Source organism: Lampris incognitus, chromosome 14 (assembly GCF_029633865.1).
Source record: "Lampris incognitus isolate fLamInc1 chromosome 14, fLamInc1.hap2, whole genome shotgun sequence".
NCBI lineage: Eukaryota > Metazoa > Chordata > Actinopteri > Lampriformes > Lampridae > Lampris > Lampris incognitus.
In genome coordinates, this window is record NC_079224.1 from 47,795,005 (window position 1) to 47,820,947 (window position 25,943).

A 25,943-nucleotide genomic window follows, 5' to 3' on the forward strand; every position below is an offset into this window, starting at 1 on the left:
ATAGAACCCCCACACTTTTAAAACTGCTGCTCCACCTCTTGGCACTACCATAATATGCTTACTATGTAGCGCTCTATGACACCAGTTGGTAACACCTGAATTTATTTGCTACTTGCTGACTCTTTTGTAAGTCACTTTAGATAAAAACATCTGCTGAATGAGTAAATATTAACAGTAAATGTTAATTAAATTATTTTAATTACCACATTTCTCATCATTCCCATGTAAAGCAAAGGAAACAGGAAGATGAACTCACATTAATATCTCTCTCATGGATTTCGTCGACTATGACGTGACTGATGCCTCTTATTCCTGCCTCAAGCTTTCTCAATAACACACCTGCAACACACAACACAATGCGTTCAACAACCCAGTGACACACAATACTCATCCATAACCCACCAGTGGACAATGAATGACATTCCCTGTACTACAATAACAAAACTATTCAATAGCACAAAAACGACAACATTGCTCAATCTACTAAATATATGTTATAAAAAAAATCTCATATTTCTTAACTATGATCTTGGTTATTACAACGAATTAGTCCACGACACAGATGAACATCAACTTGGAGAACTTTCCAGACACCCAAAATACAGACCTACAGTACAGAAGAGGACACTGGCATGGGGTCGGGGGAGGATGGACTCAAAGCGAACGCTGTAACCACAGCTCTTCCCGAGCTCCTCCCCCCTCTCGTACGCCACCCGCTCCGCCACAGACACGGCGCTGATCCGTCTCGGCTGGGGGAGAGAGAGACAGAGATAGAAGTAAGTATTATAATAAAAAATACAGCAACAGAGAATATTTACATTTACTCATTTAGCAGACGCTCTTCAACCCAACGCGATTTACAAGAGTCAGCAATTAGCAGACACGTTCAAATCACATCATAGTGTCACAGTTATACTATATTACGTAGTAGTACATTAACTACATAGTAATCATATAGTAGTACTACACGAAGTAGTAGTACATTATTACATATTAATCATATGTTAGTACTACAAGATGTAGTAGTAGTACATTTGCTACATTATAATCATAAGTACTATATGAAGTAGTGGTAGTAGTACATTTGCTACATGATAATCATAAGCACTTTATGAAGTAGTGGTAGTAGTACATTTGCTACTTGATAATCCTAAATACTATATGAAGTAGTGGTGGAAGTAGTACATTTGCTACATGATAATCATAAGTACTATATGAAGTAGTGGTAGTAGTACATTTGCTACATGATAATCATAAGCACTTTATGAAGTAGTGGTAGTAGTACATTTGCTACATGATAATCATAAGTACTATATGAAGTAGTGGTAGTAGTACATCTGCTACATAATAAGAGACAGAACGTTACTAATTCGGTCTGAAAACAGATCACAGGGTTTTCCACCCGACTCCTTCCTTTAATAAATGAAACATAACAGGTCATCTTTTAGAAAGTGACATTTTCAAAACGATACGAGACAGTTTCCTTTTTCTCCAGTGAGAGAACCTGTTGTTTGACCTTTGACCTTGTCATGATTGGTGGTTGTAACGTTGGTGATGTTTTCTGTTGAACTCATCTGAACTCTCTCTGATAAGGCTCGGCTTCAAGTTCAAGAGTAAATCTAAAGCTGAGTCTGACCTGGGTAACCACGATGTTGCATTCGGAGGCGCGGCTCGTCTTGATGAAGCTGTCCAGGATGTACTGGGGTACCTGGGTGGTTTTACCGCAGCCTGTGGCCCCTCTGATAACCACCACGGGGTTGTTGTCGATGGCCGCCATGATGTCATGTTCAAACTTCTTGACTGGCAGCTGGTTGCGCCCTTCCAGGATCTGAGGAGAGCAGCGGTCAGTACGGCACATGTTTTGAATCATCTTTCATCATTTTTTCAACATGATCTGTGTGTGAGGCACACAAATAAGTCAGGACGTCGGTGTGTTTTTGTTTTATTAGGCTGACTTAGGGGTTTGGTGGGCTTCCTCTGAGGAGCCGTTTAGATGTATGTTCATCTTCATCATGTCGGAGACAAAACGTTCTATCAGAACTGGTAACAGCAGGCCGTTCATCTTTACTTCGTTTTTTCAGTGAAGCTAAACTACTTTTCTATTCTCTAATAAACTGCAAAATGCAGCAGTGAGTGACCTGTGGTTACCATTTGGTTTCTATTAAGAAACAGCAACATGTCACTAAATCAACACCAAGTCAAAGCCAGAACATCACAGTTCTCCTTTCATGTCCTCTCACTTCCATTCGGCAGGGTTCTGCTACAGAGTTTGACAGTGGTCTTTTTACATGGGTCCTACTTGATCTGAGATCAGTCTGTGGACAGGCAGAAAAGGAGCTTTGGTCTCCAGACTCACCTTGTGGAGGTCCTGGTTCTGCTGCAGATGGAAGTTGAGCTCCTGCTGCAGGTCATTGTTGATCTGCTCTGGAGTGCACTGGAGGTAGAGATATAGACAGAAAGATAAACGTAGAGACGGAGAGAGAGGGGGGAACACGGAGAACATTACGCAAATTAGTAGAATATATAAGAAATTGGATCTTATGCCCCCTTTCCACTGCATGGTACTGGCTCAACTCGACTCTGTCATTTTCCATGACCGTAACAGTACCCCCTCAGTATAGCTGGATTTTTGGCTCTCCATTTTTTTCAATTTCAAAATGTATTTTTAAGATAACTCCGCTTCGGTATTTAAAAATGCCGGGGAATGTTGCCTGTAGAGGTGACTCAAGCTCAATTTGATAGGTGGGATAGGACAATATCTAGATTTATTTGGGGAGGAAAGAAGCCCAGAGTAAGGTATGAAACTCTCCAACTCTAAAGGAAAAGGGAGGTATGGGTTTACCAAATCTAAAAGAATATTTCAAAGCTGCCCAGCTGAGATATGCTGTTGACTGGTGTAGGCAAGATTACATGGCAAAGTGGAAAGTCGTGGAAAGGGAATATGGTGGGTACCCTATTCAGAATATTTTAGGAGATAAAGAAATATACAAGAAAACAAAAACCCACATGGATTCAGTCACATTATTTACACTGGAGTTATGGTTTAAATTGATTAAAATCAACAAATTACAAGATGAGATACAGTTATTGAGATGGGTAGCATATGATAGAGACTTTACTCCAGCAAGGCATAATACAGTTTTCAAATTGTGGGTTAACTGGGGAATCACAGCATGGTGCACTCTAGAGGAAAAAGGGGAGATGGAGAGTTTTCAGGGTATGAAAGACAAGTTTGATTTGGAGAATCATGACTTCTTCAGATATTTACAATTAAGGGATTATTACAACAAACCTATCAGGAGAGGACCCTCCATGGAGGTGAACAGTGTGATTCAAATTATAATCAACGCATATAAAGGGAGAAAATCTAGGACTATATCTGTACTATATCAAGCTCTCACAACTAATAAACACTCAACTACATATATAAAAGAAAAATGGGAATTAGAATTTGGCACAGAAATTACAGAGGAGGACTGGCAGAATATGTGGAAAGTCCATCAATCCTCCACTAGTTCGTGGATATGGAGGGAATTCTCCTGGACAAATCTGATATGTTTTTTTAGTACACCAAAAATCAAAAATAGATACTCCAGCACCAAACTGTCATGCGGAGGAAATGTGGAACAGAGGATGTAGACCACTCGCATATATTTTGGAAATGTAATAAGCTAGCGATGTTTTGGGAGATGGTTCATGATGTAATACAAAAGGTACTTGGATATGACTTCCCTAAGTGCTATATGACCCTCTATCGCTGTAATTTTCAAAACGACGATATAGGGCCAAGTGATGGATGTTTGGTTAAGATACTGCTGATTGCTGCTAAGAAGGCAATCACAAGAAAATGGTGCCAGGTGGACACCCCCACACAAGGACAATGGATGGAAATAGTGGAGGACATTCACACAATGGAAAAACTGACTCATCGATTGAGACTTACATTACCTCGGATGGAAGACCAGTGGAAGAAATGGACATGGTTTAAGGAGCAAACACGCGACAACAGAATTCATGACAACACTTAAGACTGAAAAGTTAGACCCTCAGGAAGCTCTTGTAGTTCATTTTTTTGTGTGTTTTTTTTTCTTCTTTGAGTTGCCCTGTTGGGCTTGTGTGCAAGTAAATGTAGATAATTTAATGTTTACTTCTGAATACGGATGCCATGTTTGTATTGACCTAAAAACTTTCAATAAAAACTAAAGTGATAAAAAAAAATGCCGGGGGATATCCCATGTGCACACTGATGACGGAGTGACGCATCTCCCTGACCAATCAGAGGTCTGCATTGATTTTGGTACCCACTCCAGTTTTTTTTTTGGAACCCCAGCAAAGGTGGTACCAGAAAAGTGGTAACAGCTACCAAAATGCTGGTACTTTCTAATAATGGAAAACCAAGAAAGGGTGAGTCGAGTTGGTAGAGTGTAGTGGAAAAGGGGCACTAATGCTGTGGGTGGGGACTGCATGTGTGTACCAAATCTCAAGACAAGATAAGAACAATTAGCATGTTGGGCTAATTGTTCTTTATTCTGTAAGCAGAGCGACAGTATGCATTATTCCCCAAAAATTCACCAAAATCGGCCCAGTGTTGTCTGAGGCGTGGCACATGACAGCGTGACAGAGTCAGCAGTACTGCTGTGCCAGAAACAAAGGAAAAAACCTGGCTGAACCTGACTTTTACTTACTGATGTTGCACTGTTGGTAAAGGGCTTCTGCCAACTTGTTCTGTCATATCTGCGTGTTAGGCAAAACAACTTCACTTCTTCAAACTCAGCACTACCTGCTAGGGATGTGCGCCGACTAGTCGTATAGTCGTTTAAACGAAGCTGCTCCTGCTAGTCGGAACGGAAAACTAGTCGGTTAAACTATTATTTAAAAAATAATAATAAGATATAAGACACGCTTTGTTTTACACATTTACATAATTTGCACCCAAATTACTGTCATGTCTTCTTAATAAAAGGTTGCTTTTTAAAAACTAGGCTATGAAAAAGTAGCCTACTTGCATTGTTACCATGGTTGCAAGATAAACGGTCACGCAAGCTAGAGAAAATGTCGAGTTGAAAAACCAGCCACGTGTGGGAGTACTTTGACTTGGAAAAGGATGGAAAGGTTTTATGTAGGTTGTGTGGAATGAAACTGGCGTATAATTATTTAATTGGAGCCTTGAGGATTCACTTAAAATATAGACACCTGGACGTGAACCTCCAAGGAGAGACAGTTAGTGCTGCTAAAGGTAATGCTAGTGCTAGCCGCCAAAAGCAATCTCTTCTCTCGCTTACTGCTCGCCGCTGTGATCCCCCCCAATCACAAAAAATAACCCAGCTAATCACCGAGATGACAGCAACAGACATGCTGCCACTCAGCTTTGTTGAAGGCAAAGGCTTCCCACAACTGCTGAACTGCATCGAGCCGGGATACACGGTGCCGGGGAGGAAAGTGATAACATCTAGGCTGGAACTGGAGCACAATAAGATGACAGCAGCCATGAAAAAGATAATGGAAAAGGCAGAGTATGTGGTAATCACCACCGATGGCTGGACATCCACTACTACCGAGTCGTATATGACAATCACTTGTCATTTCAAGGTTGACGGGAAACTGGTCAGTAGTGTGCTCCAGACGAGTGCACTCGAGGACAGGCATACGGCGGAAAACCTGGCAGAGCACCTACGAACAGCCATCAGCAAATGGGGACTGGAACACAAGGTCATCGCCTGTGTTCATGATAATGCGGCTGACATGGTGTTGGCAAACGAAGTCATGCTGGACTGGGAGTTGATGCCATGTTTTGCCCATACATTGCAGTTGGGGATAAATGATGGAATGAAGGCTAATACCATGACCCGACTGGTAGGTGTGTGCGCAAGACTCATGAGCCATTTCCATCGCAGTACTGCGGCCACTGTGGCTCTAAAGAAGAAGCAAGAGCAGCAGGAGTTGCCCCAGCATAAACTTATACTTATATAGTTGTGTCAAATCTGCTGGAACTAGGCGACATGCTCGCACGGCTTCACGAGCAACGATGGGCCATCACTGCCATCCTCTCTGACAGAGCTATCACCAAACTTGCAGAGGCTAAGACCTTGGAGCTGACAGACGACAACTGGCTGACAATAGAGACAATGCTACCTGTGCTGGAGTCTCTCAAAAGTGCCACCACAGCCCTTTGCAGCGAGAAATACGTGTCGGTGTCCATGGTGTTCCCTATGGTGATGCGTTTGCTGAACAGGTAGGCTGAATATAGCCATAAATTACCTTTCATAGGCTATTGTAGTAGTAGGCTAATAATAATACCCTAATAACTGTTAATAATGGGATTATCATCTGCAAATTAATCGACAATCAGCACTAATTGATTCCTTCTTTTCCATTATCTCAGGCATCTCAACTCTGCAGGTGATTCCAACAAAGTGGCCAAGTTTAAGATGACGGTAGCAGCACCACTGGAGAAACGAATTAATCCTACAGACTCCAAGAATGCTGGTAGAGTGGCACTGCTTGCCTCTGCTCTCGATCCCCGCCACAAGAACCTGCACTTTCTCCAGATGGATGTGCAACAGGCAGTGAGAGAAAACCTCACTATGCAGTATCACAGCCTCCCAGCAAATGGTGATGAGGAAGACAACGGTGACCATGACAACAACGGCACAACGTCTGCGGAGCCCACTCAGCCAAAACAGAAGAAAACATGCCTGAATGTTTTCTTTCAGGACTATGCCGGAGAGTCAACTCAAGATGAGCTGGAGCAGTACTGGTCTGAACCACCTATCCCACTGAACGAAGACTCACTGCTGTGGTGGCGCAGGAAAACGCAACGCTTCCCCAAACTGTACCGGCTTACAAGTCATTATCTCTGTGTGCCTGCAACCTCTGTCCCAGCTGAGTGAGTTTTTTCAGCTGCAGGCCTTATTGTTAATCGCCTCAGGTCCGGTCTTTCACCCAACCACATTGACATGTTCATTTCGCTAAACAAAAATGTATGGTGAGGTCTCAGACTCGGCCCGTTTGTTCATAATATGCAATAGCATATCGAGTTTGTTGCCTGAGTGAGTAGCCTAACTGTTCTTCTGTTCTTCTAAATGTTCATTTTCATATGCAATACGGTAGCCATCTTGTTGCATGTTAATTTAAAATGTCATCAATATGCATATATGTGTACATCTCAACTGTTTATTGTTCTGTCTGTCTTCATGTATGTCCAACTTGTGAGGAGCCCAGAACGAATTTCCCTACAGGAAGTATTTCTTATCTTATCTTATCTGGTCTCGATAGCCTGTTTGTCCATAATAACAAATTAGCCATATTATCGAATGAGTGAGTAGCCTACGTTTGTTTTTTCATAATAGCCTATGCAATAGCCATCTTGCTGTCTGTCAATATGAAATGTTTTAATATTCTGCATTGGTCCCACCCATCACCCAGCCACGCATGTTTTCATTTATGAAACAAATATTTCACGGATCTATAAAAATGTGTTGTAGGCTACTTGTTTACTTTGACATAACCTGAATCTGCGCTGTCTGTCTTTTCAGCACCACAATTGGAGGAGCGGAAATGGTCTGTTTGAAATTCGTAAGCCTATAAAAATGGTCTTTTCCATATTTTGGGCTATGCCTAAATACCCGTTTATTATTGAATTAAATTAGTTGTTTTAACTTGATGTTTGTCTGAAATGAAACCATTTTGCTGAATCATTTCTTCGCATGCCCAGAAAAGTAGGCTACCCTTCTCTGCAGCATTTAAAATACGATTTGGTTAACTGAATAGCCTTTATATACTCACAATATTTTTTTCCGACACGGTTTGACCTTATGGATCGAAATGTGCTCAATTTTAGCTGTTTTCTCATTTTAGACTAGTCAGCTAGTCGATTACAAAAACAGCGGTTAAACGTCAATGAAAATAGTCAGCTGAGCACATCCCTACTACCTGCCTTCTTCCTCATTTGGCTGCTATGATGCAGATGGAAAAGACCATGCACAATTTTTCCTGGCTAGTGTCCTACCTAACCATTCGCATCACACACTACTGAAGTCTGCAGGATTTGGATATTTGAGGTTGAGTTACTGACTTAACCAGAGACAGAAACTATCATAAAGGAGATCTTCTGGACTGTAGCTTTTTATAACTGAAGGAATACCATCTACAGCAGACACTCACAAAGGCCAGCGGTCCATCGTCGATGTTGCTGCTGGTCCAGGGATTCCAGTTGACCTGTGGGGGGGACCAAGGCACCACCCCCGCCCCGCTCTGCCTCTGGGAGGGCTCAAACGCTGCCATCTTGCCCTGGACCAGAGACACTGGGCTGCTGCAGTCTAGAGGCTGGAGCAACGAGACGCAACATGAAGAACTCAATCTCAACTCACATTCCCACAGCAGTGTGCTGCTGTCCAACAGTGGAATTAAACTGGATGACAGACAGCTGTCACAGGAAGCGACACTGGTGTACGGCTATCCAAAACCATCAGACATGAAATGACTTGTGGATGGGAAGTTAGATTCATTTTTATGACAAGATTCCTACATTTTCCTTTTCAAGGGACCATAATTTCTTTCTGCTGTAATTATGATCAGAATCGTTCAGCACAATTAGTTTGAATAGACTGCAGACGACACAATCACACATGATGAAATGCAATGCCCATGTGATTATTTCAAACATATGAGAAAAGCTGCAATGCCATGAGGACAAGTAAACATATATGACTGTTTCACTTTGAATCTTTACACATACTGAAATACATATGTGGCAATACTGCTTTTCCAAAATAGACATGGTATACATGCCACTTTGAAATCCAATGAATGAAATCCGGGTCGCTGCTGCATATCATTCCGTCGGTGCTTTAATGACGACACGACTGAATGCAGAACATATCAACCTATTTTTGTCTGTGTTCGGAGGCCACATATTACATTTCTCAAAAGACTGCAAAAATTCCAGGAAATTCCAGATCATCACTCACCATCAGATGTGTGAGGTTTAAGAGACTTACCCGTGGTGGGATCTGAACTCCCAACTCCTGAACCAGACTCATAAGTTGCTGTTCCAGGTCTTGGTTAACATTCACATCATATGGCTCCAACTGGACCCAGAAACAGAACACACAACTCAACCCCACTGACTGGCACAAAAAGCACTTCTGACAAATGCTAACATCTGTCCGAAGTGCCGGAACAGATGTCAGAAGAACAGACATTTCAATTTAACTCAAAACAACCGATTAAAACCTTCTTCACATTTCTAAAGAGGATGAGGGCTTTGTTATGGCGACACAAACCTCCTTGCTCCTCTAGAGGAGTGGCTCTGAGGCCAACAGTTGAGGACTAGGGTTGTACTGGCCAGCTTCCAGTGACCGGTTGTCCATGCACATAAAACTAAATGATGTAAACCAGAGCTTCCAAATGGAAATAAAAAGAAATAAGGCTGTACCGTTTCTCCATCCTTCTTCTTGGTGATGCCAGTGTAGGCCTCGATCACACCCAGATGGTAGAGCTGGCGGACCAGTGACAGGGCGCAGGACTGGGCTGCCAGCTTCTTATTGGAGCCATGATCTCGGGCGGTGATCCCTGGAGTACAGTGGATTAATTTAATACTACGTGTTAGAAGGATGTCTGGATGCCGTGGCTCTGACCTTTGACATAGTTACTCTTGGTTTATTATGATACTGGTGATCTAGGAAATCTACTCCTGGTGTCAGGGTAAATTATCTTGGATAAAACTATCAGATGAACAACTAACATGTACAGTATGAACACCTGAACAATAGTATGTTAAATCATTCAGATATCAGTGGATCCTCAAACAAAATGTTCCCAGAACGCTGATATTTTAATTATTTACTGTGGAATTCTAACTGTGCTACTGTGTAATCCTTTAAATGACCATAACTTCGTCTTTGTCCTCCATATTTAAAATCAAACGAGAAATTTCTGGACACTCATTTCACAGAGCTGAGAGATAAAAGCTCATAAAAAGTGGTTTCTGTGGGTGGATGGTTGGGTCTGGATTAGGGATCTGAGGCCTGGTGGCCTGGACCAAGAAGACCTTCTGAACATGCCGTGGTTCTGGGCCACAGTAAACAATTAAAATCAATAACCCAAGGGACTTAGGTAGGCATAAGAAATCAATAATATATAATAAGCTGTAAATTAATATATGAAGACTTACTTCTGCCCAACTGTCGTACAAACAACTGCATCTCCGCTATATAACTCCTGAGAGGAGAAGCAGAAATACCCACAATTCACAGCATTATTATATTGTGACCTTTCCCAGGAAAAGACAAGGGGAAATTACACGCCTTCAAAAGTTTGAGACTATTGGCTCCACTCACCTGCTCTCTGGGGACCTCGCCCAATGGGAAACCTGTATGTTTTTCTGCCAGACTTGACAAGCACCAATCAGCTGTTTAGTTTGGTCATCCGTTGACCCGCCTTTTTCCTACGGCGGAACAGTGACACCAGAAATCACAACCAACCACCACTGAGCCCAGTCCCTTCCCTGCTGTGCTGGTCACACCATGGGACAGCTTTAGTATCTCTAAAGGCCATCACATGTCTTCCATCAGTGTGGTTGTGAGCTCTGGCATCATGTCCGTTATCCCTCAAGGAAATCTACGAGGCATTCACACTTCACCAGCCCTTCATCCGTTTCAACAGATGGCCAGTTACCCGCAAGGTTGACCCAACCCAAACAAAATATCCTAGGGTCCCGGTTTCTTTGACGTCATTAACAGACTGTTTGCTGCGAGAGCTTTCTGGTGTAGTAGACACACACTGGAAGTCTCAAGTTCAACATCAGTCTTGCAGAAAAACATACAAGTTCCACGGCCACCAGAGACAAACTTACTGGTAAACACTGAAACAGTCCAGCCTACCGACTAGACCAGTAGTTCTCAAAGTGAGGTCCGCGACCCACAGCCAGGGGGTTACGGGTCACACATACATACACACACATGCACATTTTTGTTAGACATATATTCTATATGCAACTCATTCAATGTTGATTTTCAGGTATGCTGTATCTGTTGTATGTAAGAGGAACCTCATAACATTTTGATGTAAAAATCTGCTTTAGAAAGTTTGATTGATCGACTGATGTGCAAAACAGAGCAAAAGTAAAACTTCAATCAAAATTGCACAAAAGCTATCCTTTGAGATATACCCGGACCCTTAGCTACATAAAACAATTTCTGCTGGTTTTTCTATTGACTGGCTGGTGTTTTATAGGACAAGGCTGTTAAGTGAGGGTGTGAAGGTTGCAGCAGGACCTGTTGTGGTCCGGTCCCACTTGGCTGTATTTATACTCAGAGCTGGTCTTCTCCTTCTGGAAGAACTGGTTCAGTCTTGCCTTGGCATTCTCCAAAGTCCAATTTCCATGAAGTCCAGCATTCAGGTCCACCTCCTCAGACTCCAGAGTCTAGAGGGATAAAAACCACAGAGCCAGACCAACACTCAAGACTCAGTCTCCAATCACAAGCCATCACACGATCATGATTCTTTTCTTCATGTGATATCACTGATTTCAGCCTCACGGGACCCACTCAACCCATCCAACCACTGCAGTTTGTGTAGAATAATAAAGTTTATGGCCGTTTGTCTGCGGAGCCACACAGAATCTATTTTCTATCAACGGAACTTTAGGAGGAATGTCAACTGGAATTCTGCTGTAGTCAGAGTCTCAGAGACCTGCATTAATGTTGACCAAGCATCTTGTTTTTTCCATTTGTCACCATTTAAAGGTTAACTGCAGCTGTACTCAGCGACACCATTTATCTGCAGCCAAATGTGTAAAAGAACTGCTATATAACCCATACAAGGGTGCAACACTACCATCTCTCTAGTAGGTGATCATCCAGCAGCTCAGGGTCAGACCAGCTGCTGGAGAGCAGCAGCGCAATATCACTGAAGTTTCTTACCGCCTGGGCTTCCTGTTCGTCTCTTCTGGCAAAGTACTCCTTCAGGTTGGCCCCCCGCTCCCACTGAGCCCCCCCTCCTGCCAATACAGCACCAGGCGCTCCTAAGTAGCCCAGACCTGTCCTGCCCGGGACCGGACCAGAACCATCATCTGAAACCAACAATGACATTATTAAGAACACCACAGTTGTGCTGAGTGTTTTTTAAACATCATTTAGTCCAACCTTCATAAACTTTTTCCAAATTTCAGATCTTTTAGACAGGTGTGAACGCTGCTTGTGGACTCTGGTGTGAATCAAACAAGAAAAGGTTTTGCCCACTGGGGACTGGGGTTCGCGCCCCGGTCTCGTCAGATCCGACTATGGCCGGACTCGATGAAGCAGCAATCATTGGCAACGCTGTCTTCGGGAGGGGGGCGGAGTCGGCTTGTGTTCGTCACGTGAATGCCTCCGTGTGTGTGTCGGAAAAAACAGTGATTCGGCCTGGAGTCGCCTTGTCACGAAAGTGGGGAGGCGGTCTCCTTCGAGACTGCCGGCCAGAGAGATGCAGTTGGCGAACGCATGCAGTACGAGGGTGGGTGTTTGAATTAAAATAGGGATCGATTGGCCACTAAATTGGGAGAAAAAAAGGGGAAAATCAGAAATAAATGTAAAAAAACAAAAAAAACAAAACAAGAAAAGGTTGACCGAGAACTCCGTTAATGGTGGGCCAACACTCTCCTAAATGTGTGAATCACAATAATCTAGTAATTATTCCTACCACTGGTGGTGGTGAAATGTGCAACAAAGTACCGAATAATCTACAGAACCAAACAGCTAATGTTATCAAGAATGTGACCACATATCACCCAAAGCATTGGTTGCCAAAACTGTCAACAAGGTGTCTAATTCCAATTAATCTTTCACCTATTGGTAGCTCTAAAGTTCTGCAAACTACTAATCACTTCCACAAGATGCTTAAATTTGGTTTCATAAATATCAGATCACTGTCTACCAAAGCCTTACTAATAAATGATCTGATTCTTGAACATTGTTTTGATATGATTGGGTTATGTGAAACTTGGCTGAAATCAAATGTTTTCCTTCCCTTAAACAAAGCTTCCCCACCTGACTATACTTATGCCCATGTAGCTCGGGTAAATAAACAAGGTGGGGGGGGGTTGCCTTAATATATAAATCTATTTTCAATTTGACTTCCAGACTGGAATCTAAATTCTAGTCTTTTGAGTCTCTTGTTCTTGGTCCATCTCCCTCAGCCATGAGTAGACTTAGCTCAGTCCAAATTGTGATACTCTATCGGCCTCCTGGCTCATTATTTCTTGAAGAATTTGTCTCAGGTTTTGTTACTCACGCTGATGAGATTCTAATTCTAGGTGATTTCAATATTCATCTGAATAAGGCTGCTGATCCTCTAAGTAAAGCTTTTCTGGCACTAGTTGATCCTTTTGGGTTCACTCAGTTTGTTCAAGAGTCGACTCATTGCAGTGGTAACACCCTTGATTTGGTTTTATCTAAAGGGCTAGCTGTTTGTGATCTGAATGTCTTGCCAACCAGAACTGCTGTGTCAGATCATTTTCTCATCAAATTTGAAGCATTATTGGCCTGTCCAGTTAATGTCAGCACAGATGTAATTGCCACTCGCCACATTGGTCCCTCCACTGTAGCTGCATCTGGCCAGCAGCTGCCTGAAGTCTTGGCTCCTTTCACTGTGGTAACTGACTGTTGAAAATTTCACTAGTGACTTAAATTTGGCCCTCTCTAGTCTCCTTGATTCAGTTGCACCTCTCACTACCAGAACTAGGCGACTAAAGAGGCCTACACCCTGGTTTAATGATGAGACACGTACTCTTAAGCGGGCCTGCAGGAGACTGGAACTTAAAATGGCGAAAATCAAAATCGGAAGTTTTTTATCTATTGTAGCACGAGTGTTTATTGAAATACAAGCGTGCTTTATCTGGTGTAAAAACAGCATATCTCGCACTTAATCAATATTAATAAACATTACCCCAGATTTCTCTTTGACACCGTATCTAAACTTACTAAAAAGCAGCCGTCTATTAGCTGCTCACCATTCACGGCCCATTAATTTCTAGACTTTTTCTGCAATAAGGTTGATGAGATCTTAACAAAATTAGTTCAACTCCAGCTACTCCTGCAGATCCTGTCTTACCAAATTCATATCTATACAATGAGTCACTGACAGTCCCAGTTATTACAGCTTTTGAGACTATCTCTCTAGATACTCTGACTAAGTTCGTGTCAGCTACTAAACCAACTGCTTGCCTACTTGACCCCTTACCAGCAAAACTTTTTAAAGACCTCTGGCCTTTTCTGGGACCTACAATGCTAGATATTGTTAATTTATCTCTTACTACTGGCATTGTTCCCAGTAGTTATAAGACAGCTGTGGTTACACCTCTACTTAAAAAAACTGCACCTTGATCCAGGGTCGCTTAATAACTATCGACCAGTCTCTAATTTTTCATTCTTTTCTAAAGTACTAGAGAGAGTTGTATATCAACAACTTTTGACCCATATAAAAGAAAATCATCTATATGAACCTTTTCAATCGGCTTTCAGGCCCGGTCACTCCACTGAAACTGCTCTGACCAGAGTGGTGAACGATCTTTTACTAGCTATGGACTCTGATTCCACTTCTGTGCTTCTACTACTGGACCTCAGTGCAGGCTTTGACACCACTGATTACTGTATACTATTAGATAGATTAAATTGTAATTTTGGTGTCTCTGGCTTAGCTCTCTCTTGGCTTAAGTCTTACTTATCTGGAAGAACACATTGTGTCTGCTATAGTAATATTATATCAAAATTCTCTGACGTTAAATATGGTGTACCTCAGGGCTCAGTTATTGGCCCTCTACTTTTCTCTCTTTACATTACACCTCTTGGCCAAATTATACGCAGTTATGGAATAAATTTCCATTGCTATGCTGATGATACTCAGTTGTATGTGCCTATAAGGGCTGATGATCAAACTCACATCACTAACTTAGAGGCCTGCTTGGCTACTGTGACAAACTGGATTTCACTTAACGTTCTGCTTTTAAATTCGGATAAAACCGAGATGCTGGTCATTGGCCCTGCTAGACACAAACACCAATTTGACCAAGTAACGATAACAATCAACAACTCTGCGGTTTCACAAAGTGTGGCAGCCAAAAATCTTGGTGTTACGTTTGATCCCAGCCTTTCCATTGATAAGCACATTAAAGAAATCACCAAGACTGCCTTTTTCACTTACGTAACATAGCTAAAATTTTGTCTTTTCTCTCTATGGCTGACGCAGAGACTCCAATACATGCATTTGTTTCATCCAGGCTTGATTACTGTAATGTTCCGTTCTCAGGTCTGCCACATTCTAGTACTAAAAGTCTTCAGATGGTTCAGAATGCTGCTGCTAGAATCCTGACTAAATCTAGGAAATTTGACCATATTACACTGATTCTCGTCTCCCTTCATTGGCTTCCTATCCATGTTAGATCAGAATACAAGGTCCTTCTGCGGACTTATAAAACCCTAAATGGGCTTGCCCCATCCTACCTGTCTGATCTCCTAAAACCGTACATTCCATCTCGAGCTCTTTGCTCTCAAAATACAGGGCTCTTGTGTGTACCCAAAGTTAAGAAGAAGTCAGCTGGTGGCAGGGCCTTTTCCTATCAAACCCTGATCTTGTGGAATAACTTGCCTGCGGCTATCAGACAATCAGGAGTCTGCTGAGTCCTTTACATCCAAACTTTAAACTCATCTTTTTGCTTTAGGTTACAATTAGTTGCCTTTAAGTTGAGTACTTCACAACCTGTACTGCATGGTGGGTCAGTTTCTGTCTCAATGAATTTACTAACCACTGTTCTGCCATCCCACCATTAGTCGGACAACTGAAGTATTCCCATTGGCCGCTGGTCTTTCAAGATGAATCGGCGTGAACAGCTTTCTATTGTCATCAGCTGTTCACAGAATCGATGTCAAAACACCTGATTTTTGAATGTTGCCGTGCAAAAACAGCCATTTAATAAATGTAGTCACGGTCCAACTATACACTAGGTTTAAACCTAGTCTTTGACCGACCACTTCCACCCGCAGCAAAGTTAAAATCGCCCACTCCCATGAGATCTGCGTTGGGTCCTGCCGGACACACGGGATTCCAGTCCCAATGCAGTCCTCTAATCTGAAGCAAATTGGGCTTAACACAGAGGATCCATGCTGTCGACTTTGGTCAGTTCTTTTAAAAGTCAATCAAAAAGCAGAAGAGTAGAAATAAAGACAAACAGGCCTGTTGGGACCGCCCTCACCTTGCTCTGTTTTCACCATCAAGTGGGGGGGCAGGGGACCTGTGGCAGGGAGCTCTCCTTGGCCACAGAGTCCTCCTGCATTGTCTGTCTCTACATCAGGGAGACCACCCACCTGCAAAGAAAGTCAAGTTCACACCAAATTCAGTGTGTGTTTGTGTGTCTGTGTAGTGGGTGTGTGTGTGTATTTCCATGATGCAAACATATAGTGCCAGGATCAGACTACACGATAGGTTTGTCCTTCACAATGGTCACCGTGTCAGGTTAGGCAGTCACAGGACCATAAATTCTTGCCATGTCTTGGCCAGGAGACTGGCAACACTACAAATACGACCCAAACCAATCATTCAAGACTCAACAACGCTATTGTCGTTGTGCCAAGCACAACAAAATTTTGTTGTGTCAACCACTTGTGTCAACCTCAAAATGGTGCACACATAAAAGAGATAATATAAAATATCAGCAATAAAGAGTACAGTCTAAACGATGTAAGTGTAAAATAAGGTATAACACACAATACAGTTAACAAAATACAACTTATGAGGTGCAAAAAGATCCGCAGAAATACAGTAAGTGCGGTGGATAGATATTAAGTGGCTTTAACACGAGAACGACCGGGAATCACTCCTACCTAAAACGACCATGGGCTGTCACAAAATGACCGTCGGTTTTCAAACTCTATATTTAGTCAAGATAAATACCCAACTGAGATATTAATGCATTACGTATGTTAGTATGTCTGTTAGGAAACGACTGACACCAAAGTTAACATTTTAACAACTTTAATACTATTTTTCAAGAGGAATGAAAGTCAGTAGGAACAAGATGGAGTACCTATGTATGAATGAGAGGGAGGGACAGTGGAATGGTCAGGATGCAAGGAGTAAAGGTGACGAAGGTGTATGAGTTTAAATACTTGGGGTCAACTGTCTGGTGTAATGGGGAGTGAAGAAGAGAGTGCAGGCAGGGTGGAGTGGGTGGAGAAGAGTGTCAGGAGTGATGTGCAACAGAAGGGTACCAGCAAGAGTTAAAGGGAAGGTTTACAAGATGGTTGTGAGACCAGCTATGTTGTATGGTTTGGAGACAGTGGCACTGATGAAAAGACAGGAGGTGGAGCTGGAGGTGGCAGAGATGAAGATGATAAGATTTTCATTGGGAGTGATGAAGAAGGACAGGATTAGGAACGAGTATATTAGAGGGACAGCTCAGGTTGGACGGTTTGGAGACAAAGCAAGAGAGACAAGATTGAGATGGTTTGGACATGTGTGGAGGAGAGATGCTGGGTATATTGGGAGAAGGATGCTGAATATGGAGCTGCCAAGGAAGAGGAGAAGAGGAAGGCCAAAGAGGAGGTTTATGGATGTGGTGAGGGAGGATATGCAGGTGGCTGGTGTGACTGAGGAAGATGCAGAAGACAGGAAGAAATGGAAATGGATGATCCGATGTGGCGCCCCCTAACGGGAGCAGCCAAAGGTTGTAGTAGTAGCAGTAGTAGTAGTAGTAGTAGTAATATTATTTTTCAAACAATTTAAAACACAAAGAGACATGGCTGAACTTGAATATTGAAAGTTAAAAGGTGACAGTAAAATAATGAAAAAAGAAGGCAAACAATCTAAGAAAAATAACAAGGTCTATAAAAAGTGAAATGTAAAGAAAGGAACTGAAAATAATCACTCAAAAAGTTCCAAACAACACCCATCCCGCCACATGCATGCACGCCGACACACATTGGGAAGCGCCTCCACTACCACAATTAGGGGTCACAGGTAACACAAACCACGTCTCTCCTCCGCTCACCTTTGTCACACATGGGTTTGTGGCATTCAGAACAGATTTCAAATGTTTTGTTTTGGTTGCAGCCTTCCCGAACCCAGCACTGCCTCCGTCTCAATGTCTGCTGCAGTGTTGTGATCTTCAGCCGCCGACTGGGACCTTGTGCCAACTTCCCCTTCATGAACTATTCCTCTGCCAGCAGAAGCAGGAAGTTCCTCCGGGTTATGTTGGCATTGGTGCACTCCTTGTAGAGGATGTGGGCATTGATCCCAGCCAGGTCCAAGATATTACAGAACACCGCCACCGCGTACCACATGTGTACCATCTGATCCAAGATGTCCACTCCGACTTCGACCCTTCCAAGATGCCCATGGTTGTGTGCACGGAGCTCAATACGCACATATTCTTACTTGGCCTCTCCTGGTAGGTGGTGAGCATGACGTCGCTACATTTCAGCACCTTGGTGCTTCACGGCTCTGCCTTCTCTTTTGCAGAGGGGGGCATCTCACGCTTCCTTTCCCCCAGGGTGCCAACGAGGCTGGTCTTCTTTTTCTGTAAGATGTTGGCCAGCCTCAGAGACGTGAAGAAACTACCTGTTGTGATGTTTCTGCCCTTCTCCAGTTATGGAGCTGCCAGAGATAACACCACACTCTCTCCTGAGAGCAGACCTCTTCGCGTCTCACCTCTACCCAGATAAGGAGCCCCGTTTAACATGTACTTGCTGTGTACATCTGCAGCCAGCCAGAATTTGTACTGCTGGAATTCACACCGGGCCTTGGTGGAAAACAGCTGCTCATCTATTGTGATGCTGGCACCAGGCTTGTAGCAGGCTATGCGGTTCTCTACAAACCTGTTGCAGGTGGCCGACATCAGGGCGAAATTGTCATCCTGCAGACGTACACGCCTGGTCTCCTTTTCATGAACCGCATGATCTCCTTGAAGCGGCTCCTAGACACGGTTTCCCTGAAAAATGGGACGCCCCATCGCCTCATTTCTTACCAGAGTTGGATGTTCTGTCGGTGCGATGGAGTGAGCGGCTTGCTAGCTCAGCTGCAGCAACCAGTATGTTGTGATTCAGCCACATCTCTGTGAAAATCAGAACAGGGCAGTCCTTTATAGTGCTCTGTGTAGCGATACTCAGTCTGAGGTCATCAATTCTGTTGGTGAGTTATCTTACATTCGCGTGAAAAACAGTAGGGAGAGGAGTTTTGTATGGCGCAACCCTTTGTCGGGCTAGCAAGCCAGCTCACTTACCTCACTTCTGTTTCCTTTCCTTGCGCTGTCTCCCCCCAGGGATAGGGATCTGTGTTAGACCCGGTGGTCTGAGAATCTCCTGCAGTACTGTTTTTGAGTTGAAAGTGTTCTGTACAGTCCATGCTATGGATGCACCGATACCACTTTTTTTCAGACCAAGTACAAGTACTTACATTTGAGTACTTGCCGATACCGAGTACCGATATGAGTACTTAATAACGCCATTACACTTCTTACAATTACTTTGAAAATGTGTTTTATTTTCATCAGACATTGTTCATTCTCTGACTGTAACAAACTGTCGTTACTGACATTTGAAAATTCAGCTATAAGTTTTTCTTAAAGATGGCGTTGCCACACATTTCACTATAATATAACCACACTTAAGTGTAACAAAATTGTCATACTGACATTTTAACATTCAACACTTTTCTTAAACATGGCATTGCCACACTTTTCACTAAAATATAACCGCACTTTTTAGTGTAACAAATTGTCGTTACTGACATTTTAACATTCAACTGCATGTTTCAGCTGTTACTTTCTCCGCTCGCGGGTTGTCTCTGGACATCCTCTCTCGCTTCTCCAGCGTTTGCTGCAAAGTTGGTGGTTGCTGTTTCCTGCTGCTATTAGCAAACGCCTTGAACTCGGCCTCGTGTTTGGTTCTTCAGTTGTTTTATCAAATTGCTTGTGTTGAATGAGCTAGTTTTTTTTTTTTTTTCGCGGTGGTGTAGCGGTCTAAGCATCGGCTTTGTGTCGATGCAGTTGCCCAGTAGGGACCGGGGTTGGCGCCCCGGTCTCATCAGATCCGACTATGGCCAGACTCGATGAAGCATCAATAATTGGCAATGCCGTCTTCGGGAAGGTGGTGGAGTCGGCTTGTGTTCGCCACATGAATGCGTCTCTGTGTGTGTGGGGAAAAAGCAGTGGTTCGGCCTTGTCACAGAAGTGGGGAGGCGTCTCCTTCGAGACTGCCAGCCGGAGAGATACAGTTGGCGAAGGCATGCAGTACAAGGGTGGGTGTTTGAACTAGACGAGAGCGATTGACCACTAAATTTTGCTGAGCATAATTTGCAGTCGGCTTTACTTTTGTCACTCGTTTACTTTGAAATATCTCCACATGACTGACAGTGCTCCTCCTCCACCGCCTACCTACTCAACTGAGAGGTGAATGTAACGCTGCTGTAAAGTGGTATCCGGTGTTGTTGTATTGGAGCAGTTTTATGATTATATGATTACGAGTACACGCGCACAGTATCGGACCGATACCCGATGCTGGTATCGGTACATTCTTAGTCCATGCCAATCTTTAAAAGTTCTACACGACTGTAGTGAATGTTTGCCCTCATTTTCTTGACTGGGGAGATGATAATAGTCAATATTAATAACAATTAATAAATACTTCCACTTCTGGTGTGGGAAGATGGCTGCGCGAATTCGCGTTTGTGGCAGCCTCACCCAGTGCTGGTGTTGGAAGATGGCGGCGCAAATTCACATTTGCGGCGGCCTCATCCAGTACCGTCCATGCAGTGTCTTTGCCCACATCTGTATCTAAGATTTGTCTTTGTTTGATGGCTGGGAGAGCTGGCGTTGGATCGGCTGGGAGAGTGGGGCAGGCTAAGCGAACAGCTAGCCCATGCAGACCAGCAGTTCCGATAACACCAAGGGCGGTTTGGCAGCGGCCTCACCTGGTGTTGACTGTGATGCTTTTGATGTCGTCGTGAGGAGTGCAAGGAGGTCTGGCTAGGAGAGCTGGCGCCAGATCGGTTGGGAGACCTTGGTCTGCTTTGTCCGGTGGGCCCGGGGACCATGGCGCCTGCCTGGAGCTGCGCCCGAGAAGGAAATGCCAAGGGCGGGCTGACAGGATGCGGAAGTGGAGCAGGCTAAGCTAACTGCTAACCCATGCAGACCGGCGATCCCGACAGTCATCCTGGCTGGCAATCGTTCTCTTGGACAGTGCTTTTTTTGTTTAGTTTGGATATGTGTGTTAGTTTGGATATGTGCGTTCTTGTAGTTTTTGGATGCGTTTTTGTCTTTTAAGCTGTACTGCTTTTGTTCACATTTCAAGTGCATAAAGTGAAATGACAAATAAAGTGTTCCTGATTCCTGACCTTCAGGAATAAGAAGCGCCAGTAAGAGGAGTGCAAAGCCGCTGCGTTTGTGCGTGCCGTTGCTCGAGCTACGGCCCACGGGATCACATCACGTCACATCGTATGCTGCCTTTCACGAGCTTGCGCAAGTTCATAGGTCGTCGTGGAGGAGGGTCAAGAAATTGTCAATCATGGCCACAGAAACACTATATGCGAGGCTGGCGGTCTTGTGTTGCTAGAAGAAAGAAAAACCGATTGTGGACGCTGTTGCGGCTAGTGCTACTGGGGAATGATAATCTAGCATAGATTAACGAGCTATTGACCGGGTTGCTGAAGTGCCTCCGCTATTTCTCGCCAACATTTATCTTTGACCCTGTCATGGTACTCCCTCGAGGAAATGTCAAAAATGCCTGCAGGGGTATTGTTGCCACAGCTCAACAAACCTTTTCTCTGTTTCGTTGTTCCACCTGACCAGAGAGCACGCGGTCATCCTATTGGTCACCATCAAGGAACACGTTGTAGGAGTTGTCAGACTATGCAGGAAAATACAAAAAAATTCTCACATACTCGACTTTTCGTCGGGATGTCGTGGGGCTTCCCAGACACCACATCACTGTTCTCTGATTATGTCACACTACATGGGGTAAAGATGCCAGTTCGTCATTCATAATCTGGCCCGACGCTGGAAATTTGTCCGTGACAACAAAATCGTGTCAAAACTGGCCTGAATTCGTGTAGTCTGATCCTGGCACAGGCAACATTCTCTCTTTCCATTGGATGTAAATTAATATATACGTGTTCTCTGATGAAGTAGCACCGTAAAAGGGACCCCAAATTCAACTCCTGACCCCTGCCCTCTGCAACCCCCCCCCCAGGTACATGACTGACGGACTGATTATTTCATGGAAAGACAAACATCAATCAATCAATCAAGTTGCATTTTTTAGTAAGATAAGAGATATTTCTGACCCCTAGAGCCGGCACCTCCGCGGCGTTCATCTCACCGACACGGACCAGGTAGTTGACAAAGTCTCGAGCTGCATTGGACTGGGCATCCTTCTTGTTCGTGGAGTTTCCCATTCCAATATAATTAAATCCCTCAATACGGACCTGAGTGGAGGAGAGCGCGAAGTCGGAAATACATTTGGAAAATAATCAGGAGGTTTCAGGCCAACATCAAATCCAATTCATTTTAGACGCATTTAAAAATGCGAAACTATGCAAAATATAAATAAAAACCACCATTTAGTAAAAGCTGTATGACCTTAGCAGAGAACACAAAAATAACTATGATTATAGAATCATTCTATCCATAGCACTTTTGGGAAAAAGACTTGTGTTTATTTAATGCATTTCTCAGCAGACAAAATGGGGAGCATAAATTTAGAAATACACCGAGGGTTCACCAGCAGGTAAAACTCACCTCACACAGAAACTTCTGCCTGTTCTTGTTTCCTGCAGCCCGGATGTCATAGCTTGGGGTCAGCTTCTTCTTCCCACACCAAGCATACAGGAAATTCTTGATGTCTGCCATCGTGGAGTGGGAGGTCCTCCTCCTCCGTATACCCCTCTGATGATCTTAAAACAGAAAATACAGGCTCAAACAGAACACGTTTTAGCAACCTAGGGCAGCTTTTTGCCATTTTTTTTTTAATGAGCGAAGCTTTATGCTCGCTGCTTTTGCGTTACCGAGTGCCTCGCTTTTTTACAGGAGCGCCCTGAATGCCTCGAGTCAAAAACAATTCAGCTCAACGAACTCAACATCAGTTGCCTTTTTTCTCCATTGTCCAATCAAATGATTTGAGAAGCGAGCCTTCGTGAGCTGCCCTCACTTCATCCTTGCTAATCCACCGCACTTCCCGATTCACTATCCCCACATCATCTAACGTTTCAAAGAAAGCCGAATCACTTCCCAAATCCTCTGTGAATACTACACATGCCCATTGAAACTCTAGTTAATGGTCACACCTATTTGCATATGAAACTGGTTGTTGGTTTCGGTTGTTATGTCACTGTATTGTTTATAAGGGTGGGAAACCTGCAGTCAGTTTACACGGAAGAGGTCACTTAGGGCCCAGACACACCAACTAGCGGCGACGAAGGCCAATTGTTGCGTTGCCTCACGTCGCCTGCCGTCTGGGCCAAAAAGTAGTACTTAGCACTGATTCGCTAAGCTGAACAGCCAACCAGAGTGATCTCTCTCACCAATGGGCTCCGCTAGCTGAAAAGCTGCCGACAGGGGTCCAACTAGAGCTGACGGTGTGGGACACATTGCAAAAACTAGGATCACAGACGCTCACCAACAGCCCGATCTTGGCCGACCGTCGGCCTGGTGTGTCAGGGCCCTTAGATGAGTGATGAAACGTTTCTCTCAAACTGTGTCCAGATGAAGTGATTCAACTTTCTTGGATTATTGAGCATGCATAGAGACATAATCCAATGTTCTCTCTCTCATTTTCTTCATTCATCAGCCCATCAAAGTACGCCTTCCACCTTCTCAACACACTCTCCTCCGTTGTCAGCACATTTTCATTTCTACCCTTCCTCACCCCAACCTGCGGCACATCCTTCCCAGCTCAGCCCCTTGTCCTGACAACAGTAGCTGTCGTAAAGAGGTCGGTCAGATTGACGGCTGTCGTAAAGAGGTCAGATTGACGGCTGTCATAAATTGAGTTGTAACATGATGAGAGAGTAAAAGCCGTACAACCGATTGTGAGACTATAATTGACATATTGCATGGTACCAGGATTTAGAGAATGCACGATAAGGACATACTGCTACGATTTAGGGAATAAAACCTGGTAATCTGCAACTAGAAGGAAATGTGGACGAAAGCTGGCATGCATTCAAGCAACGTTTTCTTCTCTGCATCACAGCAGTAGGCGCCTCGACTAACTCTGGAGCACGCAAAGTGGCTTTGTTGCCAACAGTGGCTGGCCTGAAGGCTATCGAGGTGTATGATACAGTCACGTTTGAAGCTGGTGATGATAAAAATGATCTGGATAAGGTGCTTGAACTTTTTCAATGAATACTGCACGCCTCGGAAAAATTAAATCTATGAGAGATTTGTGTTTCGCTCCCATGTGCAAAAACAGGGAGAATTCTTCGATGTTTTTTTTTATTTTCCCCCCTTTTTCTCCCCAATTGTACCCATCCAATTACCCCACTCTTCCGCGCTGTCCCGGTCTCTGCTCCACCCCCTCTGCCGATCCGGGGAGGGCTGCAGACTACCACGTCTCCTCTTATACATGTGGAGTCACCAGCTGCTTCTTTTCACCCGACAGTGAGGAGTTTCACCAGGGGGACGTAGCACGTGGGAGGATCACGCTATTCCTCCCAGTTCCCCCCGCCTCGAACAAGCGCCCCCGACCAACTAGAGGAGGCGCTAGTGCAACAACCAGGACACATACCCACATCCAGCTTCCCACCCGCAGACATGGCCAATTGTGTCTGTGGCGACGTCCGACCAAGCCGGAGATAACACGGGGATTTGAACCGGCGAGCCCTGTGTTGGTAGGCAACGGGATAGACTGCTACGCTACCTGGACGCACCCTTTGATGCTTTTTTGACGGACTTGAAAACAAAAGCGCAAACGTGCAACTTTGGACCACTCAAGGACTCAATGATACGTGATCAAGCTGTTTCTGGAATATTCAACAAGAGGTTGTGAGAAACAAATGCTTAGGGGCAGTGACCCAACATCGGATGATGCCGTGAAACTTTGTCAAGCGAGGGAACTTCCTGCTATGCACACGAAAACATTCGGCGGGAGGAGCACCACAGTCATGGGCGCAAGCACGCTGGGACTGGAAAACATGTCTGTGGACGTTATAAACTAAAAGGACACAAGAGGGCGGGTGGATCCCAGGAACGCCTTACGACTGCAGACGGTGCGGTAATAGACATGTAGCCCAGCAGTGTCTGGCGTACGGAAAGAAGAACTGTGCAAAATGTAAAGGCAGAAATCACGTTGCCAAGATGTGCTTTTGGAAGGACAAAACCAGGAAGACAGTCCATGCTACTGAGACAGAAGAGGCATCGTTTAGTGGAACGGTGCCGTGAGTCAAATCAGGTCAGAGATGAAGCAAATGAAGTGCATACTGTAGGACTACAGAGTGAAGCTGAGATAGCTCCTTTGCTGGTAAATGACACCATAATTCCTTTTAAAATGGACACAGGGGCTAAGGCAGACCTAATACACTGGAGTGATGTACGGAATCTCAAAGTCCATTCATCATCCAAACCGCTTCAGGGTCAAGGGGATGGTGGAGCCTATCCTAGCAGTCACTGGACAGCAGGCAGGGAGACACCCTGGAGAAGCCGCCAGGCTGACACACACACAGTCACACCTAGGGACAATTTACTACGGCCGATTCCCAAAATACAAAATAAGACAGTGGCTTTGAAGGTACATAATGGACAAAACATTGAGACAAAGGGAACATGTAGGCTAAAAGGTTAAGGGTAAGAATCCCATTCACGGGCGTCCGGGTGACGTGGCGGTCTATTCCGTTGCCTACCAACACGGGGATCACCAATTCAAATCCCCGTGTTACCTCCGGCTTGGTCGGGCGTCCCTACAGACACAATTGGCCATGTC

At 44.2% G+C, this 25,943-nt stretch overlaps 1 protein-coding gene across 1 annotated transcript in view; it reads right to left on the reverse strand.

Annotated features, from left to right (window-relative positions):
- The window catches only part of dhx9 (DEAH (Asp-Glu-Ala-His) box helicase 9), a 50,080-nt gene that overhangs the window by 17,584 nt on the left and 6,553 nt on the right, over positions 1-25,943 (reverse strand). The window contains exons 2-14 of the mRNA XM_056292872.1: positions 22,766-22,920; positions 22,312-22,452; positions 16,229-16,340; positions 11,925-12,073; positions 11,277-11,425; positions 10,175-10,221; positions 9,437-9,573; positions 9,000-9,089; positions 8,164-8,325; positions 2,357-2,434; positions 1,637-1,828; positions 608-749; positions 257-339 (exon numbers count right to left, since the gene is read on the reverse strand). Of these exons, the coding sequence (XP_056148847.1) occupies positions 257-339; positions 608-749; positions 1,637-1,828; positions 2,357-2,434; positions 8,164-8,325; positions 9,000-9,089; positions 9,437-9,573; positions 10,175-10,221; positions 11,277-11,425; positions 11,925-12,073; positions 16,229-16,340; positions 22,312-22,452; positions 22,766-22,876 (1,593 nt within the window). The 5' untranslated portion in view covers positions 22,877-22,920. The remainder of the gene's footprint in view (positions 1-256; positions 340-607; positions 750-1,636; positions 1,829-2,356; positions 2,435-8,163; positions 8,326-8,999; positions 9,090-9,436; positions 9,574-10,174; positions 10,222-11,276; positions 11,426-11,924; positions 12,074-16,228; positions 16,341-22,311; positions 22,453-22,765; positions 22,921-25,943) is intronic.